Genomic DNA, 21620 nt, shown 5'->3' on the forward strand with positions numbered 1-21620 from the left:
GCAGTGACTTTAGAAGGATTTATAGTGTGTGCCATGCATTTGCGAACTTGTCCACCCAGTACTTTCCAGACTGGTAGGATTAGGTACTTCTGGAGAGAGAGAAGCCAGGATGGGCACATTGCTCTTTTGTATTATCCTTACCGTGTATGTATGTGTCCTTATTGCGTATGTATGTGTTTTAACATGTGTATGCATTATCTATTTAAATTTCTATTTTTAAAAATTATTTATTTCTGGCCCTGCCCCCGAAAGAATCTGACTTAGCATGTCTGGGATAGGTCCAGGAGTCTGTGTTTCTTAAGAACCCAGGTGATTCTAATGGAGAGCCAAGGTACTGATAAATGTCAGTGTTACATAACTGTCTCTTAATCTGGAAAGTGGAAGAAGAGCAAGGGTGGTAGCCATGGTAGCTGCTTAAGATCACAATAGATGACCCTCTTTTCTGGCTTCTTGGGGCTGCAACTGGGGGATGCTCTGTCCTAACTTCTGGCTGAATGATCATGTGGTATAGGAGAAACGGAGCTTAGTAAGAAAACCTGGGTTCGCACAGGGTCTGCCAGTATGTAGAGACTCTCTGGACCTCAGTGTTCTTTTATGGGAGTGGTAGGTTTGTAGAGACAGGGTCTCTCTGTGTTGCTCAGGCTGCAGTGTAGTGGTACAATGCTAGTTTACCACAGGCTCAAACTCTTGGGCTCAAGTGATCCTCTATCTCAGCCTCTCAAGCAGCTGCGATTACAGGTTGCATCACAATGCCTGGCTAATTTTTTTTTAAATATGCTTTTTAGAGACAGGGTTTCTAAAAAGACCTGTTGCCCAGGCTAGTCTCAAACTCCTGGCCTCAAACCGTCTTCCAGCCTCAGCCTTCCAGAGTGCTGGGATTACTGGCATGAGCCACTGCACTGTACACATGTTAAAACACATACATACACAATAAGGATAACACAAAAGAGCAATGTGCACCACTATGAGCCTGAGCTTCCCATCCTGGCTTCTTTCTCTCCAAAGAAACCCACTCCTACCAGTCTGGAAAGCACCTCAGTGTTTTTAATGCAGGAAATGAGTGGTGTTGACATTCATCAGCCAAAGATCCCCAGGAGCACATCATGCAGCAAAGAAATCACACACCTGGGGACCCGTGGAACATCTCTAGAGAATAATGAAGCAAGGCTGGGATTTGGGGCCTGGAGTTAGTCACAGGACAGTTTTGGTAGGCATTGGGTAAACTTGTAAGCTACAGAGTTGCTAGAACAGTCAGAGGCCTTCTTTGTATAACACTTGTATCCATGCAGAGTTACTGTTAAGTCAGGGTGTCTGTGGTTTTGCCTGGAATTTGTGAGTGGACACTCTCTGTTATGGTTAATACCTGTTTGAGCTTCTGTGATAAGCGTCACAGTTCTGGATTGGGATAGTTTACACTGTCTTCAGAGTCACAGTAGTACCTTATGGAAATTGTGGTTTCATTTAAATTCTCAATTCCTCTCTCCCATTTCCCCCAAGAGCTGTCAGCAGTACCATTTTTCACTTTATCAAGTGTGTCCACTAGTAATTATAATTTCAATTCAGAATTTTGTATTGTTTGAAGAAAAAACAATGCTCAAATTATAGGACAGTCTGTATACAGCCCTGAAACTGGAGTTTAATTTACATCACAATAGTCTTAAAATATATTTCGTCGTAGTATACCATTTTAAAAATATAATACATTTAAAACATCAAAAGAAAGATGTTGTTACCTCAATAGAAGCAGGAAGACCCTGTGGTATAATTCTAAATTTATTTTTTCCCAGACGCAAGTAGGATAGGCTCTTCAAAGGTTTGAAAGCTAAAGGATTGACATTGGCCTCACTGAGATTGTTTCCTTCCAATTCTAAGGTGACCAATTGATTTAAGTCTATGAAAAATAAAAGTATTAGAATATTAGGATAACTGAAAAAACATGCAATTTTTGAAACCTTTTGAAATGTCATGTGAAATGTCTAGTTTATTTGGAGGGCAGATAGAGTTTTTAAAAAATCTTTGTATCCTCCTATAAAGCCTTTTCCCAAGTACTTTGCACATCCCAAGTGGGCAATTCAACCAGGACCAAATGCATGGTCCAGGAGAGAGGCAGCCCTGAAAAAAATCATTGAAATGCTAAGTGCTAACAATATGTGTAAGGAACAGAAGCAAGAGAGAAGAGGGAGGAAGACAGGAAAGAGAGGCAGAGGAGTTTCCATAGAAACTGTGGTGGCTGAACAGGGATTTGCAATTCAGATAGGAAAGGAGTAGAAAGTTGTGGACAGTCATTGGAAACATTGCAAAGACATAGATGTATGAAGTGGCAGCACAATAGGCAATGGAGTAGATGGAAGTTTAATGAAATGAGTGATTTTTTCCAGGACACAGAAAAGAACGTTTTCCCTGGCACACCCTCAGTGTCTCAACAAGGGTGTCAGAAGTAAAGCAGAGCAGTGAATTCCCATCATAGTTATTCACTTGTTGGCACAGAGTGCAGCCAAATGGAAGCTTTGGAAGAACGATGATCAAAAATTCTCCACGTATTCAGATTGAACTAGCAAGAAAGGCCATTATGCAAACAAGTTTTTTCGACTTTGTTTCTACTGGCCTCAGGAGTGGTATGATCCAGGTCAAATGGAAGCTCCATGCTGCAAAATGGACAGCTCAGCAATGATAATACCCGGAGGCATCTGAGTCAGAGGTTCAGGGTGTGGCCAAGATTCCCAGATTAGGGGATGTTTTCTGTTCAACCCGCTTCATGTGCAGTGCACCAAATGCCTTGTGGGATTCAGTTCTGCTTTTAGGCAACAGCGAAGACAGTTGTATCAGGAATAGAAATAATAAATGCTTGAAGATTAAAAGAGAAAAAGCAGTGTAGATGTGAGTGGTATGAAAAAGCTAGGCTCCTACAGATATAAAGATTTAGAAGTTGGAGGAACTTCTAGACTGAAATAGCCAGCCGAGCACATGTAGGAGAAACACCCATGTGGGTTTGCTCAGGGGAAGAGGAAACTAGCCCCAGAGTCGCTGTGCATAGTGGAGTGAAGGTTGGTGGTCAGAAGTGCACTGGGAGGGCCTTTGCACCCTGGACAACAACATCTGGCTCCCATTCTCTAGGCAGCAAGATGGGGATGGCAGGACAAAGGCCACATTTTACAAAGGTTAATCTGGTGGTGGTGCTTAGTATTAATGGAAGTGCTGAGTAACAGAAGTAGCCAGGCCAGCCAGTAAACTGTGATAAGTGGTCATATTTCCTCATATTCTCCTTCATTTCCAAAACTAAAGGTACTGAGAATCTGACATCTTTCTCTAGTATGTAGGTGAAGTTTTTAAATGCAGTGGAAGTTTTCCATTGAAAAATAAATAATAGAAGTGAACTAATGGTCATCTCATGACTGAGAGAAAAAGAGAAAAACACTGCAAATTCAGGACACTGTGTTTTCTTTTGCAGGTATTCTCTGGTATGTATAGGAAATTGGAGGTAACAGGAAATAGGATTAAGCTAGAGAAAGTTTCTTGTAGGTGAGACTTGAGGTAGATGTTGAAAGGATTCATGGACAGTGAACAGGAAGTCCTCCATGGTGGGTGGTACCATGACAGGTGGACATGGCAGGTGCCTCGATGTTCCTGGCAGGCAGCATCACATGGTCATCCACTAGAGCAGCCTCCAGGACTTCTAGTGTGGTTGTTTCCATCATTAGTGACAACAAAAATGCTTTTAAAGGCCGGGCGCGGTGGCTCAAGCCTGTAATCCCAGCACTTTGGGAGGCTGAGGCGGGTGGATCACGAGGTCGAGAGATCGAGACCATCCTGGTCAACATGGTGAAACCCCGTCTCTACTAAAAATACAAAAAAATTAGCTGGGCATGGTGGCTCGTGCCTGTAATCCCAGCTACTCAGGAGGCTGAGGCAGGAGAATTGCCTGAACCCAGGAGGCGGAGGTTACGGTGAGCCGAGATCGCGCCATTGCACTCCAGCCTGGGTAACAAGAGCGAAATTCCGTCTCAAAAAAAAAAAAAAAAAAAAATGCTTTTAAAGTATTCCTGCTTTTCCTCTGCTGTCCCTCCCTCCACCTTTCACATCTCTTTCTCAATTGTAAGTCCTTCCCTTTCTCCATAACACATGTGCGCGTCTCAGGTAGACTCTGCTCCTCCTGCAGGTAAACTCCCTGCCCTTCAGCACAGTGTATGCAGCCCCTTGTGCTGCTCTTTGCCTGCCTTTCACACTTTACCATGCCTGCTTGCAGCTCCCACAGTGTCCAAAATTGTCTCATTTCTTTGCACCTTTGTGCTGTTTTCTCTTCCTGGAGTGCCCTCCTTCCACCTCTCTGAGGCTATAATCTGAAAGGTCAAGAGTAAGGAGCCACCCTGAGAGAGATGATAGGGGAGCAGTGGGCCACCTGCTTCCACATAGAAGCAGGGTGGCCTCACAGCACTCCTGGCAGCCAGCCTGACCATCCACAGCATCAGGGCTGCCAGCCAGGGGGAGCCCAGCACCCAATGGGCTGGCACTGAAGTAGCTCTTAGAACTCAGCCCACCCAGGGAGTGCAAGCGGACTCTCTGAGCCAGATGACAGAAAGTGCTGCTGACATAAGGCTAAGGCTCCTCGGTGCTCAGATGCTCAGACCATGGAGAAAGGCAGGCAGGCAGCCTGTTCACTCTGGCTTCCCATCAACACTCTGGTAATCTAGAAGCTTCAAGGAGAAGAGTATTCTGGAAGGTGATTCCAAGGGTGTGTGAAAGCACCTTCACAATCAGGAGTGCATGTTTTATAACATCTCATTTTGATAACACAACTAAAAGTGTATCTGACTTACAGTTCATACACAGCCTGTTAGTACAGTTGTTCTAAATTGCTAACACCCTTTGGTCTTCCACAGTTAGAAACTGAATTTTCTGTCTTTCCCATTTGGCAATCTCCATCGAAATTTGCGTTTATTGATGTTTTTCTGTGTGTCCTGAAATCCATCTGGGAATTGAGTATTTCCATAACTATCTAATCCTCAGATTTGGCAATTCTCATTATTATTGTTCTTTTCTCAGTACCAGAAGTGTTTTGTTCCTATGAAGTTTTTTGGGAGCTACAGGAAATGATTGAATTGTTTTATTCCTTTAAAGGCTTTGTTTATCATCATTTACATAATAAATATATTTCAAATAAAGTAAACTGTGTTGAACACCGTACCTCAAGAGCTATGCTAGACTGTTAGGAAGATAAAAGAAAATGTAGGCAGTCTTTGTTTCAAAAAAGCACACAGTATAATCAAAGACATTAGCTAGAATTCATGAAAAGTAAAATGTGATGAAGCCTCTTCTATACAGGATCACAATATGACAACTCAGCTATCTAGCACAGTCCAGAAACAAGCAGAAGACGAGCTGGTTCCAGCAATGTCAAGTGCACAGAACGTGGGGCACCCTCACTAAAATCTGTCAGAAAGCTAGGCCATGGTGGGAGCTGCACATCCACATGCTATGAGGTGTGGAGTTAGCAGGACTTCAGTGATGCATGAGTACCAGAAGTTCCAGCCCAAGCCCTCTCAGGCACAAAATTGCCAAAGCCAAAGTTAATACTATGAAGAGCATACGCTTTCTTTGTAGGACAGCATCTCAGCCTCATATGCAGTGCCTATTTGTTCATATTTCATGCATAATTCCCACGTGCTTAGTTTTGTTTTTAGATTCCAACACATGATAAATGAAAATAGCAAGGTGATTGGAGGCAGCAAGAGTTGTTGATGGGATGTATTGACCGTCAGAGTGATAAAGGAGATCCAATCAACAAACCATGGCACTGGTTAGTTGTTACTAAGAACCAACAAAATTGTTGATCCAAAACACAAAACACATGATGGTGTAGGGAATATCGAATGTAATTCTTCAAATATTTTGGATTTGTAGTAAAGTTATTGTCTTGTGAATAATGAGAACTGGAATCATTGAGAAACAGTGTTATTTATGGGTAAGGTACAAAGACAACAGGCAGTTTAAAATTCATTTAACGTTTTACCAGTCAGTAGTTAAAAGAAGTTTTATCAACTCAAATAGTTAAGTAACTAAAAATGTTTACTATTTATTCTTTTGGCAATACTGTAAATAAAATTTCCATAAGACTATATAAGAAAGGTTATAAGGAAGCATATCATTGAAAAACAAATATTAAATACCTGATAAACTTTCTTCATCAATAGCCTGAAGATTGTTCTCATTGATTTTAAGTTCTTCTAATGTAGATGGTAATTCTGAAGGAATCTGTACCAAATTATTTCCATCCATATTCAAACGCATTAACTTCTTCAGAAGCTTAAAAACAAATCTCAAAGTTACCTTTTTATCTGGTCATGCTGTGCAGTCACATTTCACGTAATGGTCGTTTTGAAGCACTGACTAAAAGTCTCACAAACCTATCCTTTCTTAGGCTTAAATAGTAGTCTCCAGGCCACACAGCAAACCCTATATTCCCCCGCCAGGTTGATATTGATCCTAGTAATAGCATTGATTTTCAGGGATTTTCAGCAGACTACATTTGATGATTTTGTAGCCTATTCACCATGTTTATGTTGCATCTTTAGAGAGAGAAAGCTACTATAACTACTGGATTGGTCATACCTGCTAGATCTTAGGTTTCCACCTTTATAGAAATAGATGGAAATTTCATGAAATCATGCAGTAATCTGAATCTGTCATAACTGCTAACAAGATAGCAATCAATCCTTTTAACATATTTGCAACTCAGTTTTTTATCTATTCTGGAAAGGTAATGAAATAACACTAATTAGGGGCCGGGCGCGGTGGCTCAAGCCTGTAATCCCAGCACTTTGGGAGGCCGAGGCGGGTGGATCACAAGGTTGAGAGATCGAGACCATCCTGGTCAACATGGTGAAACCCCGTCTCTACTAAAAATACAAAAAATTAGCTGGGCATGGTGGTGCGTGCCTGTAATCCCAGCTACTCAGGAGGCTGGGGCAGGAGAATTGCTTGAACCCAGGAGGCGGAGGTTGCGGTGAGCCGAGATCGCGCCATTGCACTCCAGCCTGGGTAACAAGAGCGAAACTCCGTCTCAAAAAAAAAAAAAAAAAAGAAATAACACTAATTACTGTGGAAAATTTTCAAAACTAAGGAATACAAATATCACAAGCTATTCCTATATGGCATCCAAACAGGTGACTGTCTGGAAAAATGTCTTTTCACATTTGTAGTTATATGTTCATTGGTCAAACCTGGCCCATACCACCAAAAGTGGGGAACTGTGGTTGGGTAGATTTTAATGAAGTCCTATGGAGTGATTCACTTCTCCAGTGATCATATTCAAATTTCAACAGTTTTGGAATGGAACAGAGAATTCCAAAGCAAGAAAAGGAGGTAATCTCCTACAGTATTTTTCTCTTGGTCAAATATAAGAAAAGGACTCCCTAATGCTAGCCATTTTCTAGGAGAAGGATAGATAACGTGAAGTAGGTCTAGGATGTGAATGGGGAACCCTCTTATTGCCAGCCTAGATTCCAGATAAGAACCAGGAACTGAGAATATAAGAGGCCAGTGATTTGTCTGAAGAGTGGGTGGAAGACCCAGAAGACTGCCCAAGGTAGTAACAGTTTCGTTTAGTGGAATGTAGTGTTTTATTTTGGCTTTTCAAACACATACTTTTATGAGTTTTTGTTTACAAACATAAACCCTTTCTCTTTTGGCTCTTTGTTTCTCCTGAAATTCCTTGACTCCTCTCCTCTTTTCTCACCATGGTTTTGTTTTTTATTTTTTTGAGACAGGGTCTTGCTCTATCACTCAGGCTGGAGTGCAGTGGTACGATCTCGGCTCACTGTTCAAAAGATTCTCCTGCCTCAGCCTCTCAGCCTCCCCAGTAGCTAGGATTACAGGCATGCACCACCACGCCCAGCTAATTGTGTATTTTCAGTAGAGACAGGATTTCTCCATGTTGGTCAGGCTGGTCTTGAACTCCCTATCTGAGGTAATCTACCTGCCTTGGCCTCCCAAAGTGTTGGGATTACAGGGATGAGCCACCTCACTCAGCCCCCTTAAAAAAAAAAAAACTAATCCAATTTGTATCTTTCAAGGGTTTGTTCTATGCTGTTTCCTGTTCTCTCTTTCCCTCTTCTTTCCCAGGCTATCCCTAATTTTTATCTGAGCCTGTTTCTTTTTCCAGAACCCCTTCTGCCAAAGTATCCTTCATCAGGTTTTGTTCATTGCACAGAAAATAAGGAAACAGTGTCTTGCAGGCCTGAAAAATGTTAATAGAGGTTCTAGATAGGCTCACGTTATTTCCAGAAAATACTTCATATGCTAAGAGACCAGATTTTAGCATGTGTTCAGTTACCTGGGGAGAAACTACTCCATAAATTAAAATTGTTAGTTTTGTCACTGATGCTATTGTCGGTGCCCTTACAGCAAAGCTAAAAGTATATAAAACAATAAACCATATGCAAAAGAAAACTTGAATGCACTTTAGGGACATCAGAGAGCAAACTTTCTTAGAAGAAAACTACCAATTAGAAACATTTTTCTTTTCCTCCCTTTCCATCTCCAACCAATGCAAGTCATAGTGAAGCCATTCGTCCAAATAGATTATTATGTACAAATCAGAGCATGTATTTACCTTGAATGCTTTTGAACCTATGCCTGAAGAAGTGATATTATTTTTGCTCAGATCAAGCCTTTCCAAATTTGGTAATCCATTAAATGCTTCATCTGGGATGGAGGCGATGGAATTGCCTAGGACACACAGCAGTTATGTTTTAGGCATGTGTGCATATACATACATGTACACACATGTATGGGTTTGTGTGTACATAGATATCAAGAGAGAGCTTTATCTGGAGGAGAAAGCAATACTCAGAACAAGGACAGTATATATATTATACAAACAAATGCATATTCATAAAAATAACAGGCTGGAACTAGATGGTTTAACGTAGTTGACATTTTCTCTCTAAGGATTCATCTCTCTAAGGTTGTAAGTATATCATGGTTTAGATGAAGATACTAACACAGCCAGAATGTGGTCTGCTGGAGAGTACTGGTAGCATTGTACATTTATAACAAAGATGTGGAAGATTATACAGAAGCTGTTTTTTATTCTTCATATTTTCCCATAGCTATTTCCTTGGGCTTGAAACCTGCTGTTTTTGTTGATGAATGCTCATGCAAGTCACTCACCTCTTCTGAGCCTGTCTCCATATCTGTATAAGAAGCTTGGGGAGATCATCTCCCAACTTTCTCAGATCTAATGTTATGCTTCTACAGCTTCAATCTACAAAGGTTACTACATGCTTTAATTTTATGGGTTTTAACATGTAGTTAAGTTCAGTAGTCAATTTTTAAACCCAGTAAGTGAGCATACCAGTTGTACATACCATAAAAGCCACATGGTGACCTTCTTATAAAACCAGAACAGTGTAGCTCAGTGTGGGTCATTTATCTTTTCCAAGACTTTAGACTTTCACAAATTGGGTTTTCTTAGGGCAGAGCATATGTGGTGCACAGGCCACAGGAAGAAGGGGCTTTGCTGAGCATGAGAGGAATTCCTTAGGTGATCATATGAAAGTGGATGAAATCCTTTGTCAGAGAAGCCATAGAAGCTTCTAATATGTTTGACACTGACAATGTCCTGTCACAGATGGCCATCCCTGCACAAATGTGTTGACCTTTTCAGCTCTCCTCATCCCAGCATCTCCAGGGCCACCCCTGGCATGGGGGCCTCATGACCCAGACAAATGCTCCTGCCGCTCACAGCACCCAAAGTGTCCCCACCAGCCAGCCTCTCACACCTGGTCCTGCTGTTCCTCCACTCAGGAGCCCTCCCATGTGGTCCTATGGAAACATGGGCAAAAGGTCTAGACAACCACATTCCCACTAGAATGTCTAAAACGAAAGGAAAAAACAGCTGACAGTACCAAGTGCTGGCAAGCTTCGGAGAGGCAGGAGCTCCCCAGCATGCAGGTGGGAAAGGATCAGCCACTTTAGAGAACTGTCGAGCAGTTTCTTATATACTTAAATATGTATTTACCATATCACTCAGCAGTCCCACTCCTGGGCATTGCCACAGAAAAGTGAAGACTTAGGTCCACACAAACATGTGTACGTGGATGTTTACAGCAACTTTATACATAATCGCCCCAAACTGAAAACAACTCAGATGACCTTCAGCTGGTAGGAAACCGTGGCCCATCCACGTGATGGAACACTACTTGGCAGTAGAGAAGAATGAACTACTGATACACAAAACAAAATGAGTGGCTCTTAAAAACATTAGAAGCCAGACTGAAAGGGCTATGTATTGTATGATTTCATTTATGTGATACTCTGGGAAAGGCAAAACTATAGAGACAGAAAACAGATCAGTGTTCTGTGGTGGCTAGTGACTGGTGGAGGGGAAAACAAAGAATTTTGGGGAGTGATGGAATATTCTATATCTTAATTTTAATGGTGGTTACACGACTATATGCATCTGTCAAAACTCAGAACTATATACTAAAAATAAGTTTTACTCTATATAAATTATACCTCCTTAAAGCTGACTTTTAACAGACATCAGTAGAAAATAATCATTTGATTTGGAGTTTGCTTTATACCTAACTGCTATTCTGCAGTAGACAGCTATATCTTTGTTTATTTATCTATTTGAAGATTATGAAATTACTCTATTCAGGATCAATTTTTAGGATGAAATTAAAATACAATCCTCATAGAGCAATGAGAAAATGAGAATCGTTCGCATTTTTTTTTTTTTTAAGAGACAGGGTCTTGCTATGTTACCTTCATTGGTCTCAAACTACTGGGCTGAAGCCATTCACCCACCTCAGCCTCCTGAGTAGCTGAGAGTACAGATGTATACCACTGCACCTGGCTAAGAGTCATTTACTTTTACCTTTTTTTTTTTTTTTTTTTTTTTTTTTTTTGAGATAGACTCTTGCTCTATTGCCCAGACCAGAGTACAGTGGCATGATCTCAGCTTACTGCAACCTCCACCTCCTGGGTTCAAACGATCCTCCTGCCTCAGCCTCCCAAGTAGCTGAGATTACAGGCATGCGCCACCATGCCCAGCTAATTTTTGTATTTTCAGTAGAGATAGGGTTTCACCATGTTGCCCAGGCTGGTCTTAAACCCCTGATCTCAGGTGATCCTGCCACCTTGGCCTCTCAAAGTGCTGGGATTACAGTCATGAGCCACTGCACCCGGCTACTAAGAGTCATTTTAAAGCACAAAATAAAAGCAGAAGTCATCATCTCTTACCAGCAAGCTCCAGACTTTTTATCTGTGGTGCTGTCAGCGGTGGTATCTGAGTGAGCATGGCATTGATACAGCTAATGGTCCTATAGGACAGAGAGCATCCGCTTGGCAGGCGCAGTGTGCCTCTGGGAGGAGCAGGAAGTGGGGATCGAGAAGGCATTCGAAACATATCTCCTCTTACCGGGTCCTCCTCGTCCTCCTCGTCTTCCTCACCCTCCTCACTCTCCTCTACCTCCTCCTCCTCCCTGCCTTGGCGTTGTTGCTGGTGTGTCAGCCTCCTCTCCTCTTCAGGTCTCGGCTTTCTGTCTCCTCCTCTGCTGTCCCCCTCACTATGAAGTTGCCCCTGGTTTCTAGATCCAGGGGTCTGTCTCTTTTGCTCTGTATCTTCTTCTTTCATTTCTTCATCCTCCTCAGATTGAAGTGCTTCTTTTCTTAATATTTGGTCCATTCCCACCTGAGGAGGTGGCAGTTGCTTATGAAGTAAATTGGTAGGTTCTCTTTGTTCTGAAGAATCACCAGAAAATTCAGTTCTATCATTTAACGGTATACCACTGAGTAGAGAATAGGAGACTAATGACCACGCAAGAAGAAGGTAGCAGAGACAAGTTGATGATATTAATAAAAGGAAAAATCATAACGAAAATGAGATTAGTAAATATTATTCCCTCCAAGTATTTGAGTGCAATTTAAAGATGAAATGCACCTTGAAATTTTTGCTTAAAAAAGTTTTAATAGTCACTTTATTTCTATTTTGTAAGATCTGTTACAGATTCTTTTTTCACTTGTGGGCCTTAATAGTAATTTTTGCATTAAATAACTTCATACTTATTTTTGCTAAACTATCTTGCTACCTGGTGACTAAGGAGGGAATAATATTGCGACATGAGGCAAAATGGTAAGCACTTTTATTGTGAGATTGTGTTATAATCAGATGTGATACCTTTATAATAGATACTGTTCTGTTCACTGGGGCTATTGCTAATGAATGTAAAGAATTTACAGACTGCTTACCAGACATTTAAAAAGTGAAACAGGTGTGTGTGTTACTTGCTTATAGCAGCGAAACCAACTTTCGTTTATAGACTGGTCATTATTTTTTTCTATGGCATCCTAACGCCATCCTCTGAAATTCAGAATTATATAGAGAAAGTTTTCCTCCTTCTCTCTCCACACTCTATGCTTAAATCATTTTTAATATCTGAGACTTACAAATGACATTCTGGACTTAAGTGATTCACTCTGAGTAAACATTTCTAGGAAGAACTGAGTTCACAGTGCATACATTTTCTTTTCTTCCCCCCTCCACCACCCCACCGAGAGAGAGTCTTGCTCTGTTGCCCAGGCTGGATTGCAGTGGAATGATCTTGGCTCACTACCACCTCCACCTCCCAGGTTCAAGCGATTCTCCTGCGTCGTCAGCCTCCCGAATAGCTGGAATTACAGGCGCCCGCCACCACATCTGGCTAATTTTTGTATTTTTAGCAGAGACTGCATTTCACCATGTTGACCAGGCTGGTGTCAAACACCTGACCTTGTGATCCTCCCACTTTGATGTCCCAAAGTGCTGGGATTACAGGCCTGAGCTACTGAGCCCAGCCAGAGCACATACATTTTCTTCCATCAAGATTTATAAATTTACTTAATCGTCTGCCTATTTTTATTTACTACTATGTATAAACTACTCCCAAAAAGAACTCGGGAAATATAATTATTTTGAGAAATTACTTGAGATATCAATTCAGTATATATTATAAAGTTTGTGAGTTATTTTTTCACATCTCTAGCAAAACATGCAGAAGGAGAATAGGAAAAAGTTAGTAAAAGGAAACTAACGCTACCATATTGAAACATTTAAAATCTTTCCTGTATATCCAAGTTTATTTTTCCAAAATAACTACATTTTGAGAATACTGTAAGTCTTTTGAAAAAAATGTCTGAAATTTGTGACTCTTAGTTTGTAAACCTTGTATTTATTTTACTCCAAGGAATCTTTTTTTAAACACTAGTGAACTATTTGGTAATATTAAGCAAAACACAATTTCTAAACACTCAAAAGTTTTTCCTGGCAGGAGACTTTTGTAGACACCTACCTTGTGATTATCTGTGTGCATGGGAGCAATCTACCTCAGTTATAGACAAGAGAAAATGTCCCTATCCCTTCCCATCCAATTATTTAACAAGTATTTATTTGCTTATTTTCATAAGGTATTGGTTAGGCTTTTCTTGGAGGAGACTGGGCCTCCCTCCAAAGGGTCTTCCATTCAGGCTGGTATGAGCCTCATTGAGAAGGGGTCTGTGGGCAGCCAGCAAAACCCATGCTGTGATCTCCTGCACACAGAAGTGCCACATGAGAAAATCATGCTTCAGGCCACACTTCTGCATTTTCCTGGGATTATCCAAGCAGTGATGTGGGTTCCTGTGCTGCCTTTGAATGGTTGAGTATAGCCAGAGGGTTGGGGCTTTATTCTGTCTAGATGCAAATCACTTCCTTTGTTTAACCTGACTTCAAGGTGATATAGCCCTGTTGCACTGGATTAAGTGAGATAACACATACAGATCAAAGCAGAGCCCTTAACTCAATAAGAACTTGAATCTGTTAGTTGTAGAAATTCTGTTACCATATCTCTAAAGCTGAGAGTCAAATGTGAAATGTAATCTCATCCAAGCTTACTGAATCTGATAGAGCTACAACTATAAAGCTACAGTCTATTATTTGTATCCCCTACCGTACACTTCCCCAGATATTTTCTATCTTAATCAGCATTTTGCCAATATTTTAAGTACTCAAATGACTAAGATATCATCATTTTAAACTAAAATTAGTAACAAAAACAAATGGAAGTTATTAAAGATTAATCACACACTGATTATTTTGTTTAGCTAAATCTCTGTACCAGTAGCAGAGCAGACTGGGCAGCATTCCCCTTCAGGTATAACTGTTTGGGGGCACCTCTGGGGATGGCACATGGTTTCATCACAAAGCACTCTTCCATCTGAGCAGAGGCAGGTAGTGCAGGGCTCAGGTGACCACACAGCTTTGTTGTACATGGTTATGCCCTTTACCAAACAGTGTCCCTTCTTTCCTAGAAGAAAATAAAAGCACAAATTTAAATTCCTTATATGGTTACCAGCAAAACTGTGAATGGAAGTGAACAGAGTGTAAAATAAAACTGCTGTAATCACACAAGAGTAGAATTCTCTGTGCATCCATATATAGGGTAAAAATGTCTTATAGACATAAGAAATGCTGAAATGCTTTTCACAGGCTCTCCTTCACTTCTGCTCTGAGAGTGAACTCCTCATGGTAACTTGGGGCTGAATTGTGCTTTCATTTTATATCCGTCAGGATAGATTAAATTATACGACAGCAACAAACAATCCCCAAATCTCAGTTATTTTTTATTTATACTTTGTGTCTAATGTGGGTACACAGGGGCTCAGTTCATCATACTCACTCAGGATTCATCTATAAGCAGGCTGTCCTGATCACTACAGTAATGGGAATGTGAGGTTGAAAATCACACATGAGCTCTAAAAGTGTCTAATTATACTGACCAAAGCAAATTGTTTGGCTACACCTAACTTCTTAAGCCACCTGGCAGTAGAGTTCCATCATGTGATCAGAGAGCTGAGATAGCACTAATGATGAGCTCACAGCCCACCCTTGATATGCAAATGGGAATAGGTAAAACCAGACAGCATGCTTCTGTGATGCCTCAATGAGACATTGTAGCTATCTCTTTTATGGCTTATTAGGCTATTGAAATATAATTCACATACTGTAATGTTCACCCTTTTAAAGTGCTTAATACTGGCTGGGTGCGGTAGCTCATGCCTGTAATCCCAGCACTTTGGGAGACTGAGTTGGGTGGATAACTTGAGGCCAACAGTTTGAGACCAGCCTGGGCAACATGGTGAAACCCCATCTCCTTTAAAAATACAAAAATTAAGCCGGGCGCGGTGGCTCAAGCCTGTAATCCCAGCACTTTGGGAGGCCGAGGCGGGTGGATCACAAGGTCGAGAGATCGAGACCATCCTGGTCAACATGGTGAAACCCCATCTCTACTAAAAATAAAAAAAATCAGCTGGGCATGGTGGCACGTGCCTGTAATCCCAGCTACTCAGGAGGCTGAGGCAGGAGAATTGCCTGAACCCAGGAGGCAGAGGTTGCGGTGAGCTGAGATAGTGCCATTGCACTCTAGCCTGGGTAACAAGAGCGAAACTCCGTCTCAAAAAAAAAAAAAAAAAAATTAGCTAAGTGTTGTGGCACATGCCTGTAGTTCCAGCTACTCGGGAAACTGAGGCATGAGAGTCGCTTGAACCTGGGAGGTGGAGGTTGCAGCGAGCCACAATCATTCCACTACACTCTGGCCCGGGTGGCAGAGCAAGACTGTCTCTAAATAAATAAATAAACAAAGTGCTCGATGCAGTGGTTTTAATACATTCATTTCCCTAACATACAAGATTGTAGATATATGGATAAGTGTATCAGCTAAGCAGGCCATTAGAAAGCTGAGGAAAGTATTAGAGGGGATGTTTTCCTTTCAACCCTGGTGTCATTCCAGATAACTTTCTTCCATCTGAGCCACTGTCCCCAAGTTCCACCTCCAAATGAGCTTCTCACATTAGTCCCCGTCTTTCCCTGACCTCTAACTCAGCCCAATTCAGGCCCTACCCATCTCTCATTTAGATTCTTGGAAGAGGCTAATCCTACCTACCCAGTTACTCCTCTGAACAAAAATACCATATGAGTTTCTTCTTGGTTATTAAAAGCACTGCACCCTATAAAAATTTCCATGGCCTTTTTTTGCAGAAATGGAAAAGCTGATCCTTAAATTCATGTGGAATTATAGGGGATTCCAAATAACCAAAACAGCCTTGAGAAAAAAGAACAAAGCTCACTATAAAGATAGGATAATCAGCTTTTGTCAGTGTGTTATACTAGTGTAAGGATAGATGTATAGACCAATGGAACATTGAAAGTCAGGCATACGTCTATGAACAATTGATTTTCAAAAAGGGTGTCAAGACAATTCGGTGGAGGAAAGAACAATCTTCAACAACTGGTGCTGGGACAACACCAGGAAGAGAATGAATCTGAATCCCTGCCTTTCACCAAATACAAAAATTACCTCAAAATGGATCTAAGACCAAATATATCTTTATATTTAGACCTTCCCTCTAAATGCAAGAGCTAAGACTATAAAACTCTTTGAAAAATCCATAGGGGCAAATCTTTATGACCTCCCATTTGGCAGTGGATTCTTAGATATGATACCTAAAGAAAAAGATAAAAGATTTCATCAAAATTAAAAATTTTGTGTGTCAAAGGACATTGTTAAGAAGATTAAAGAACAGTGTACACAATGAGAGAGAATATGTGAAGTCATATATCTGATAAGGTCCTGATATCCAGAATATATATAAAGAACTCTTAGAACTCACCTATGGAGGGACAATGCAATTAAAAAATGGGCTTGCCCCAATACAGTAGCTCTCGCCTGTAATCTCAGCACTTTGGGAGGTCAAGGAGGGAAGATTTCTTGAGGCCAGGAATTTGAGAACAGCCTGGACAACATAATGGGAACCTGTCTCTACAAAAAAGTTTAAAAGTTAGCCACATGTGGTGGTGCATTCTTGTAGTCCCAGCTACTTGGGAGGCTGAGGCAGAGGATCACAGAAGCTAAGACTTGCGGTGAGTTCAAGACTGCAGTTCAGGACTGCAGTGAGCTATGATTATACCACTGTACTCTGTACTCCTGCCTGGACAGCAGAGCAAGACTCCATCTCTTGAAACAAATAGGAATAGAGCTTGAATAGCTACTTTTCCAAGGAAGATATATAGATAGACAACATGCACATAAAAAGGTGCTTAACATCATTAGTTGTTAGGGAAATGCAAATCAAAAGCACAATGAGATACCACTTCGTACAAGAACGGCTATAATTAAAAATAAATAACAATTGTTGGCAGGAATGTAGAGAAACTAGAATCCTCTTCCATTGCTGGTGGGAATATAGCAGTGTAGCCACTTTGGAAAACATTTGGTAGTTAATCAATAAATTAAATATAGAATTACTGAATGGCCCAACAGTTCCACTCCTAAGTATATACCCAAAAGAATTGAAAATAGGTGTTGAAATAAAACTTATATTAATGTTCATAGCTGTGCTACTCATGATACCCAAAAGGTGGAAGCAGCCCAAATGTTCATCAACTGATAAACAATATGGATAAACAAATACGGTATTGCCATACAATGGAATGTTATTCAGCCACAAAAAGCAATGAAGTTCTGATACAGTGATACAGGCTAATCATGGGTGAACTTTAAAAACATTATACGAAGTAAAGAAGTCAGATACACAAGGACACACATTATACGATTCCATTTACATGAAATTTCCAGAGCAAATTCATAGGCACAGACAGAATAGATTGGTGGTTGCCAAGCCCTGTGAGTAGGGAGGAATGAGGAATTTAGTTACAGAGTTTCCTTTTGGTGGGATGAAAATGTTCAGAAACAAGATAGTGGTGATGGTTGTACAATATTGTGAATGTAGTAAATGCTATTGAATTGTATACTTTAAAATGGGTGAAAGAGAATTTTGTGTTATGTGTGGCGATAGAATCAAAAATTACTGTAAAATCACTGAAAAACATTTTTGGACAATTTGGAAATGTTTAGTATATATCTTCTACACCTTTAAGCATACCACCCTTTAGTACGTATAAAAATATTTTTTAAACAAGTTTGAGATCACATTATGAATACTTCTTTCTTGGCCTTTTTATTTTCCATTATTATAGCTTAGCTGTCTTTCCACTTAACTAAAAAAAATTGACATCATTCTTTAGCAGTTATGGGTACACTATTATTACAAGTTTTTAAAGTTGATTCTCTTCCTTTCTTTTCCTAATCACATTGTAAGTGTGGCCTAAATTGCTTATTTTCAGGATAATTGTATATTATTTCTGTTAACTTCATGGAAATAATCATGAAGTAGCACTTAGCTGTATTGAGACAATGTATGAAATAACAGCCACAGAAAATTACATGGTTATATTTCCTGGTATTTTTAAAAAGTTTTATTTAATGGTAACAGGTCTATAATTACTTTTTTCTTCCAAATCTGGGAAAATGTGAACCATTTAATACTAGTTTTTAAAAATGCTAGTTGAAATCTTTAGCAGAATTTTTAGTCTTTTCAATCTTTAAAAAGTCAATGGTGCCGGGCGCGGTGGCTCAAGCCTGTAATCCCAGCACTTTGGGAGGCCGAGGCGGGTGGATCACGAGGTCAAGAGATCGAGACCATCCTGGTCAATATGGTGAAACCCTGTCTCTACTAAAAATACAAAAAAACTAGCTGGGCGTGGTGGCGCGTGCCTGTAATCCCAGCTACTCAGGAGGCTGAGGCAGGAGAATTGCCTGAACCCAGGAGGCGGAGGTTGCGGTGAGCCGAGATCGCGCCATTGCACTCCAGCCTGGGTAACAAGAGCGAAACTCCATCTCAAAAAAAAAAAAAAAAAGTCAATGGTTTAACCTATATAAAGTGAACTCAGTGGCTTTAATTATATTTGTGGTTGAAAATTTTTGGTTGAAAATATGTAATAGCTGTATGTTCACAGAATCATCTGAATAATTTATTTCTGTATTCTAGATTATCTAGTGTCATAAATGGAAAGGCAGTTTATAAGTGTTTATATTATTTGTTTTAGCAATACAGCTATTTAAAATACATGCATAGTAAACATACTGGAAATAAATAAACCAAAATGGTAACTATGATTTTGTAAATATAGTTGTAGAATAAGTAATTTTTGTCTAATAATTTTGTATTACAAATATGTTCCTTAAATTACTTTTTAAATTATTTTAAATTATTTAAAAATGTATGTTTGTAGAAACATAAGCCAAAGGTAATATAATAACCTGGATTTTTCTTTGGAAAATTATCTTCATAGAGATGTTCTTTCTCTCTCTCTCACTCTCTTTCTCCACACCATCTCTCACCCTCCTCCCTCCTTCTCTCTCTCTCATATGGTTCTCTTACCTGGTAACACATTATAACTTGATTCTACTCCAGGAAAACTTGAAAAGGATTCAAACTTTTCCTCCATGCTATAATCAAAGTTAACAATAGGAAGTCTTGCTACTGGTGTAAGAATTGTTGTTTGCGGAATTCCAAGCTGTCTGTTTGATCTGTGCTTGGGTGAGGTTGAGCTTTTCCTCAGCCTTCTGTGATATATCTTCCTCCTTTGCTTCCTAGGAATTTCTTCATTTTGTCCCAAGTCAGTTTGAAAAATGATAAGCAGAAAAAAACAAAACAGAACTGCAAACTTCATGTTTGACTTTTTTCACTGGCCGATTTCTAGAATGAAACAATATTTCAAAGTTAGTGGTGACTGAATTTTTACCTCTGAAAATTGGCTTATATATTTGCTTGTATGCCTTAGTAGGCAAGTCTTTCAGAAATTACACTTATGATAAATGGGCTATCTGCTATGGTATTACTGCCGTATCATAATTTGGAATTCTTCTATCAAAATCAAAAACTTTTTTTTTTTTTTAATAGAGAATGGGTCTTACTCCATCACCTAGGGTGGAATGTAATGGTTCAGTTATGACTCACTGCAACCTCAAACTCCTGGGCTCATGGAGTCCTCCTCCCACTGGCCTCCCAAAGTGCTGGGATTACAGCATGAGTCCCCACACCTGGCCAGACCTTTTTTGTATCTTACCTTTATCTTTAGACCAGGAATTAGAAAACTTTTTCTCTAAAGGGCCAGATAGTAAATATTTAAGGCATCATAGGCTTCACGTCGTCTGTCATAACTATTCAGCTCTGTCCTTGTAGCATGAAAGCAGCCATAGATGATATGTAAACAAATGAGCATGGCTGTGTTCCAGGGAAACTCTCACTACCAGTAAAGGTGGTGGATCTCTGGGCCCTACTGTTCTGCAGGTTTTCAAAGATTACTTGGGAGATTGTTCTCCACCTGTTTGCTAAGAAATTCTGTGACTGAAGTAATCCACAACCCATTTTCCCAGCCACTCTCTTTTGTGCTTTTATTCTGTAGCTTTATAATTGCCTAGGGGGAAGGGCATGATTGTACCATATAAAAATAACAGTCAACTAGCATCAACTATAAGGAGGTAAGAGTCAGAAAAGTAACCCTTTAATTAGCTGGTCTCAGAGGCAGTATAGGGATTTGCACGTGATAAAGCTGAAAAACATTTAAGAAATGAATATTTGGGCACTCTTGGTACAGTAGTAGCATTACGGTCAGACAGACTGGTGCAATCCCTTTGAAATCTGGTCGTCAGGGACAAGAGAAACCTCCACCAAGGTGCTGCAGCACCTGTCGTCAAAAGATTCACTCAGCCAGTCTTTCTTGGCCTTAAGTTAGTATTACAAAGGAAGGTTGGCAGTTTTGACTGCCTCTCAGAATTCTACAGCTGAGAAAAACATTCATACACACATAGACACACACACATTACCTACACCCCTTGCAGCTTTCCTCCAGCTCTCTCTACACACACACACACACACACACACACACACACACACACACACCCTACCTACACCCCTTGCAGCTTTCCTCCAGCTCTCTCCTCGGGTCCATTCACTGTCAGTGTTCCCTGAGATGAAGAGCCTCCTTTACACAGCCAACATGGAGGATAAACTAAAACCCCAGGAGTCCTAAGAATGCAAATCCCAACAGATTTGCTGCTGTTATCTTTTTAATGGGAATTTAAAGTATGTGGTGATTTTAGGAGAAAGTAACTAGCTTGCTCAATGATGAAATTTATTTCAGTTCTCATAGGCCTGCCTTGGTCTCCTTTGCCAACCAGAACAAATCTGTGAAGGGAAGGAATGGTAAAACATTCAAGGTGATGTTACATACAGAGAGTAATACCCTAAGCTGCAAAGAAGAAGCATTGAAGGATTAAGGGATAACAAGTGGCCATAGACTGACTGCTGACCCAGTCATCTTGTTGGAACCTTAGAAAATACCTGAGAGGCCAGGCACTGTGCCTCACACCTGTAATCCCAGGACTAAAGGTGGGAGGATTGCTTGTGGCCAGGACTTTAAGACCAGAGTGAGGAACATAGCAAGACCTTGTCTCAACAAAAAAAAAAATAAAAAATTAGCTGGGCATGGTGCTGCATGCCTGTAGTCCTAGCTACTCAGGTGGCTGAGGCAGGAGCCTCACTTGAACCCAGAAGTTCAAGGTTGTAGTGAGCTATAATTGCAGCCTGGGTAACACAGCAAGACAGTTTCAAAACAAAAAATAAAATCTGAGAGACCCTGCAAGCATTTGACTCAATCTTTCTGTCTGACCATTTAACCAAAGAAGTACAGTCATGTGTCA

General features: G+C 40.4%; 2 protein-coding genes across 7 annotated transcripts in view; one reads left to right on the plus strand and one right to left on the minus strand.

Annotated features, from left to right (window-relative positions):
* The window catches only part of CENPP (centromere protein P), a 290099-nt gene that overhangs the window by 186615 nt on the left and 81864 nt on the right, over positions 1 to 21620 (plus strand). The window lies entirely within an intron of this gene.
* The window catches only part of ECM2 (extracellular matrix protein 2), a 43467-nt gene that overhangs the window by 8563 nt on the left and 13284 nt on the right, over positions 1 to 21620 (minus strand). For 2 of the 6 annotated variants that reach the window (XM_010348802.3, XM_003938201.4), the window contains exons 2-7: positions 19297 to 19614; positions 14136 to 14324; positions 11245 to 11811; positions 8609 to 8724; positions 6165 to 6300; positions 1734 to 1891 (exon numbers count right to left, since the gene is read on the minus strand). In XM_010348802.3, coding sequence (XP_010347104.2) covers positions 1734 to 1891; positions 6165 to 6300; positions 8609 to 8724; positions 11245 to 11811; positions 14136 to 14324; positions 19297 to 19588 — 1458 coding nt within the window. In that variant the 5' untranslated portion in view covers positions 19589 to 19614. Of the gene's footprint in view, positions 1 to 1733; positions 1892 to 6164; positions 6301 to 8608; positions 8725 to 11244; positions 11812 to 14135; positions 14325 to 19296; positions 19615 to 20744; positions 20765 to 20825; positions 20951 to 21620 lie in introns of those variants that run through there. The other 4 variants (XM_074395518.1, XM_074395519.1, XM_003938200.3 and 1 more) reach the window with 4 other exon arrangements.

The sequence above is a fragment of the Saimiri boliviensis genome, chromosome 2, assembly GCF_048565385.1.
Source record: "Saimiri boliviensis isolate mSaiBol1 chromosome 2, mSaiBol1.pri, whole genome shotgun sequence".
Taxonomy (NCBI): domain Eukaryota; kingdom Metazoa; phylum Chordata; class Mammalia; order Primates; family Cebidae; genus Saimiri; species Saimiri boliviensis.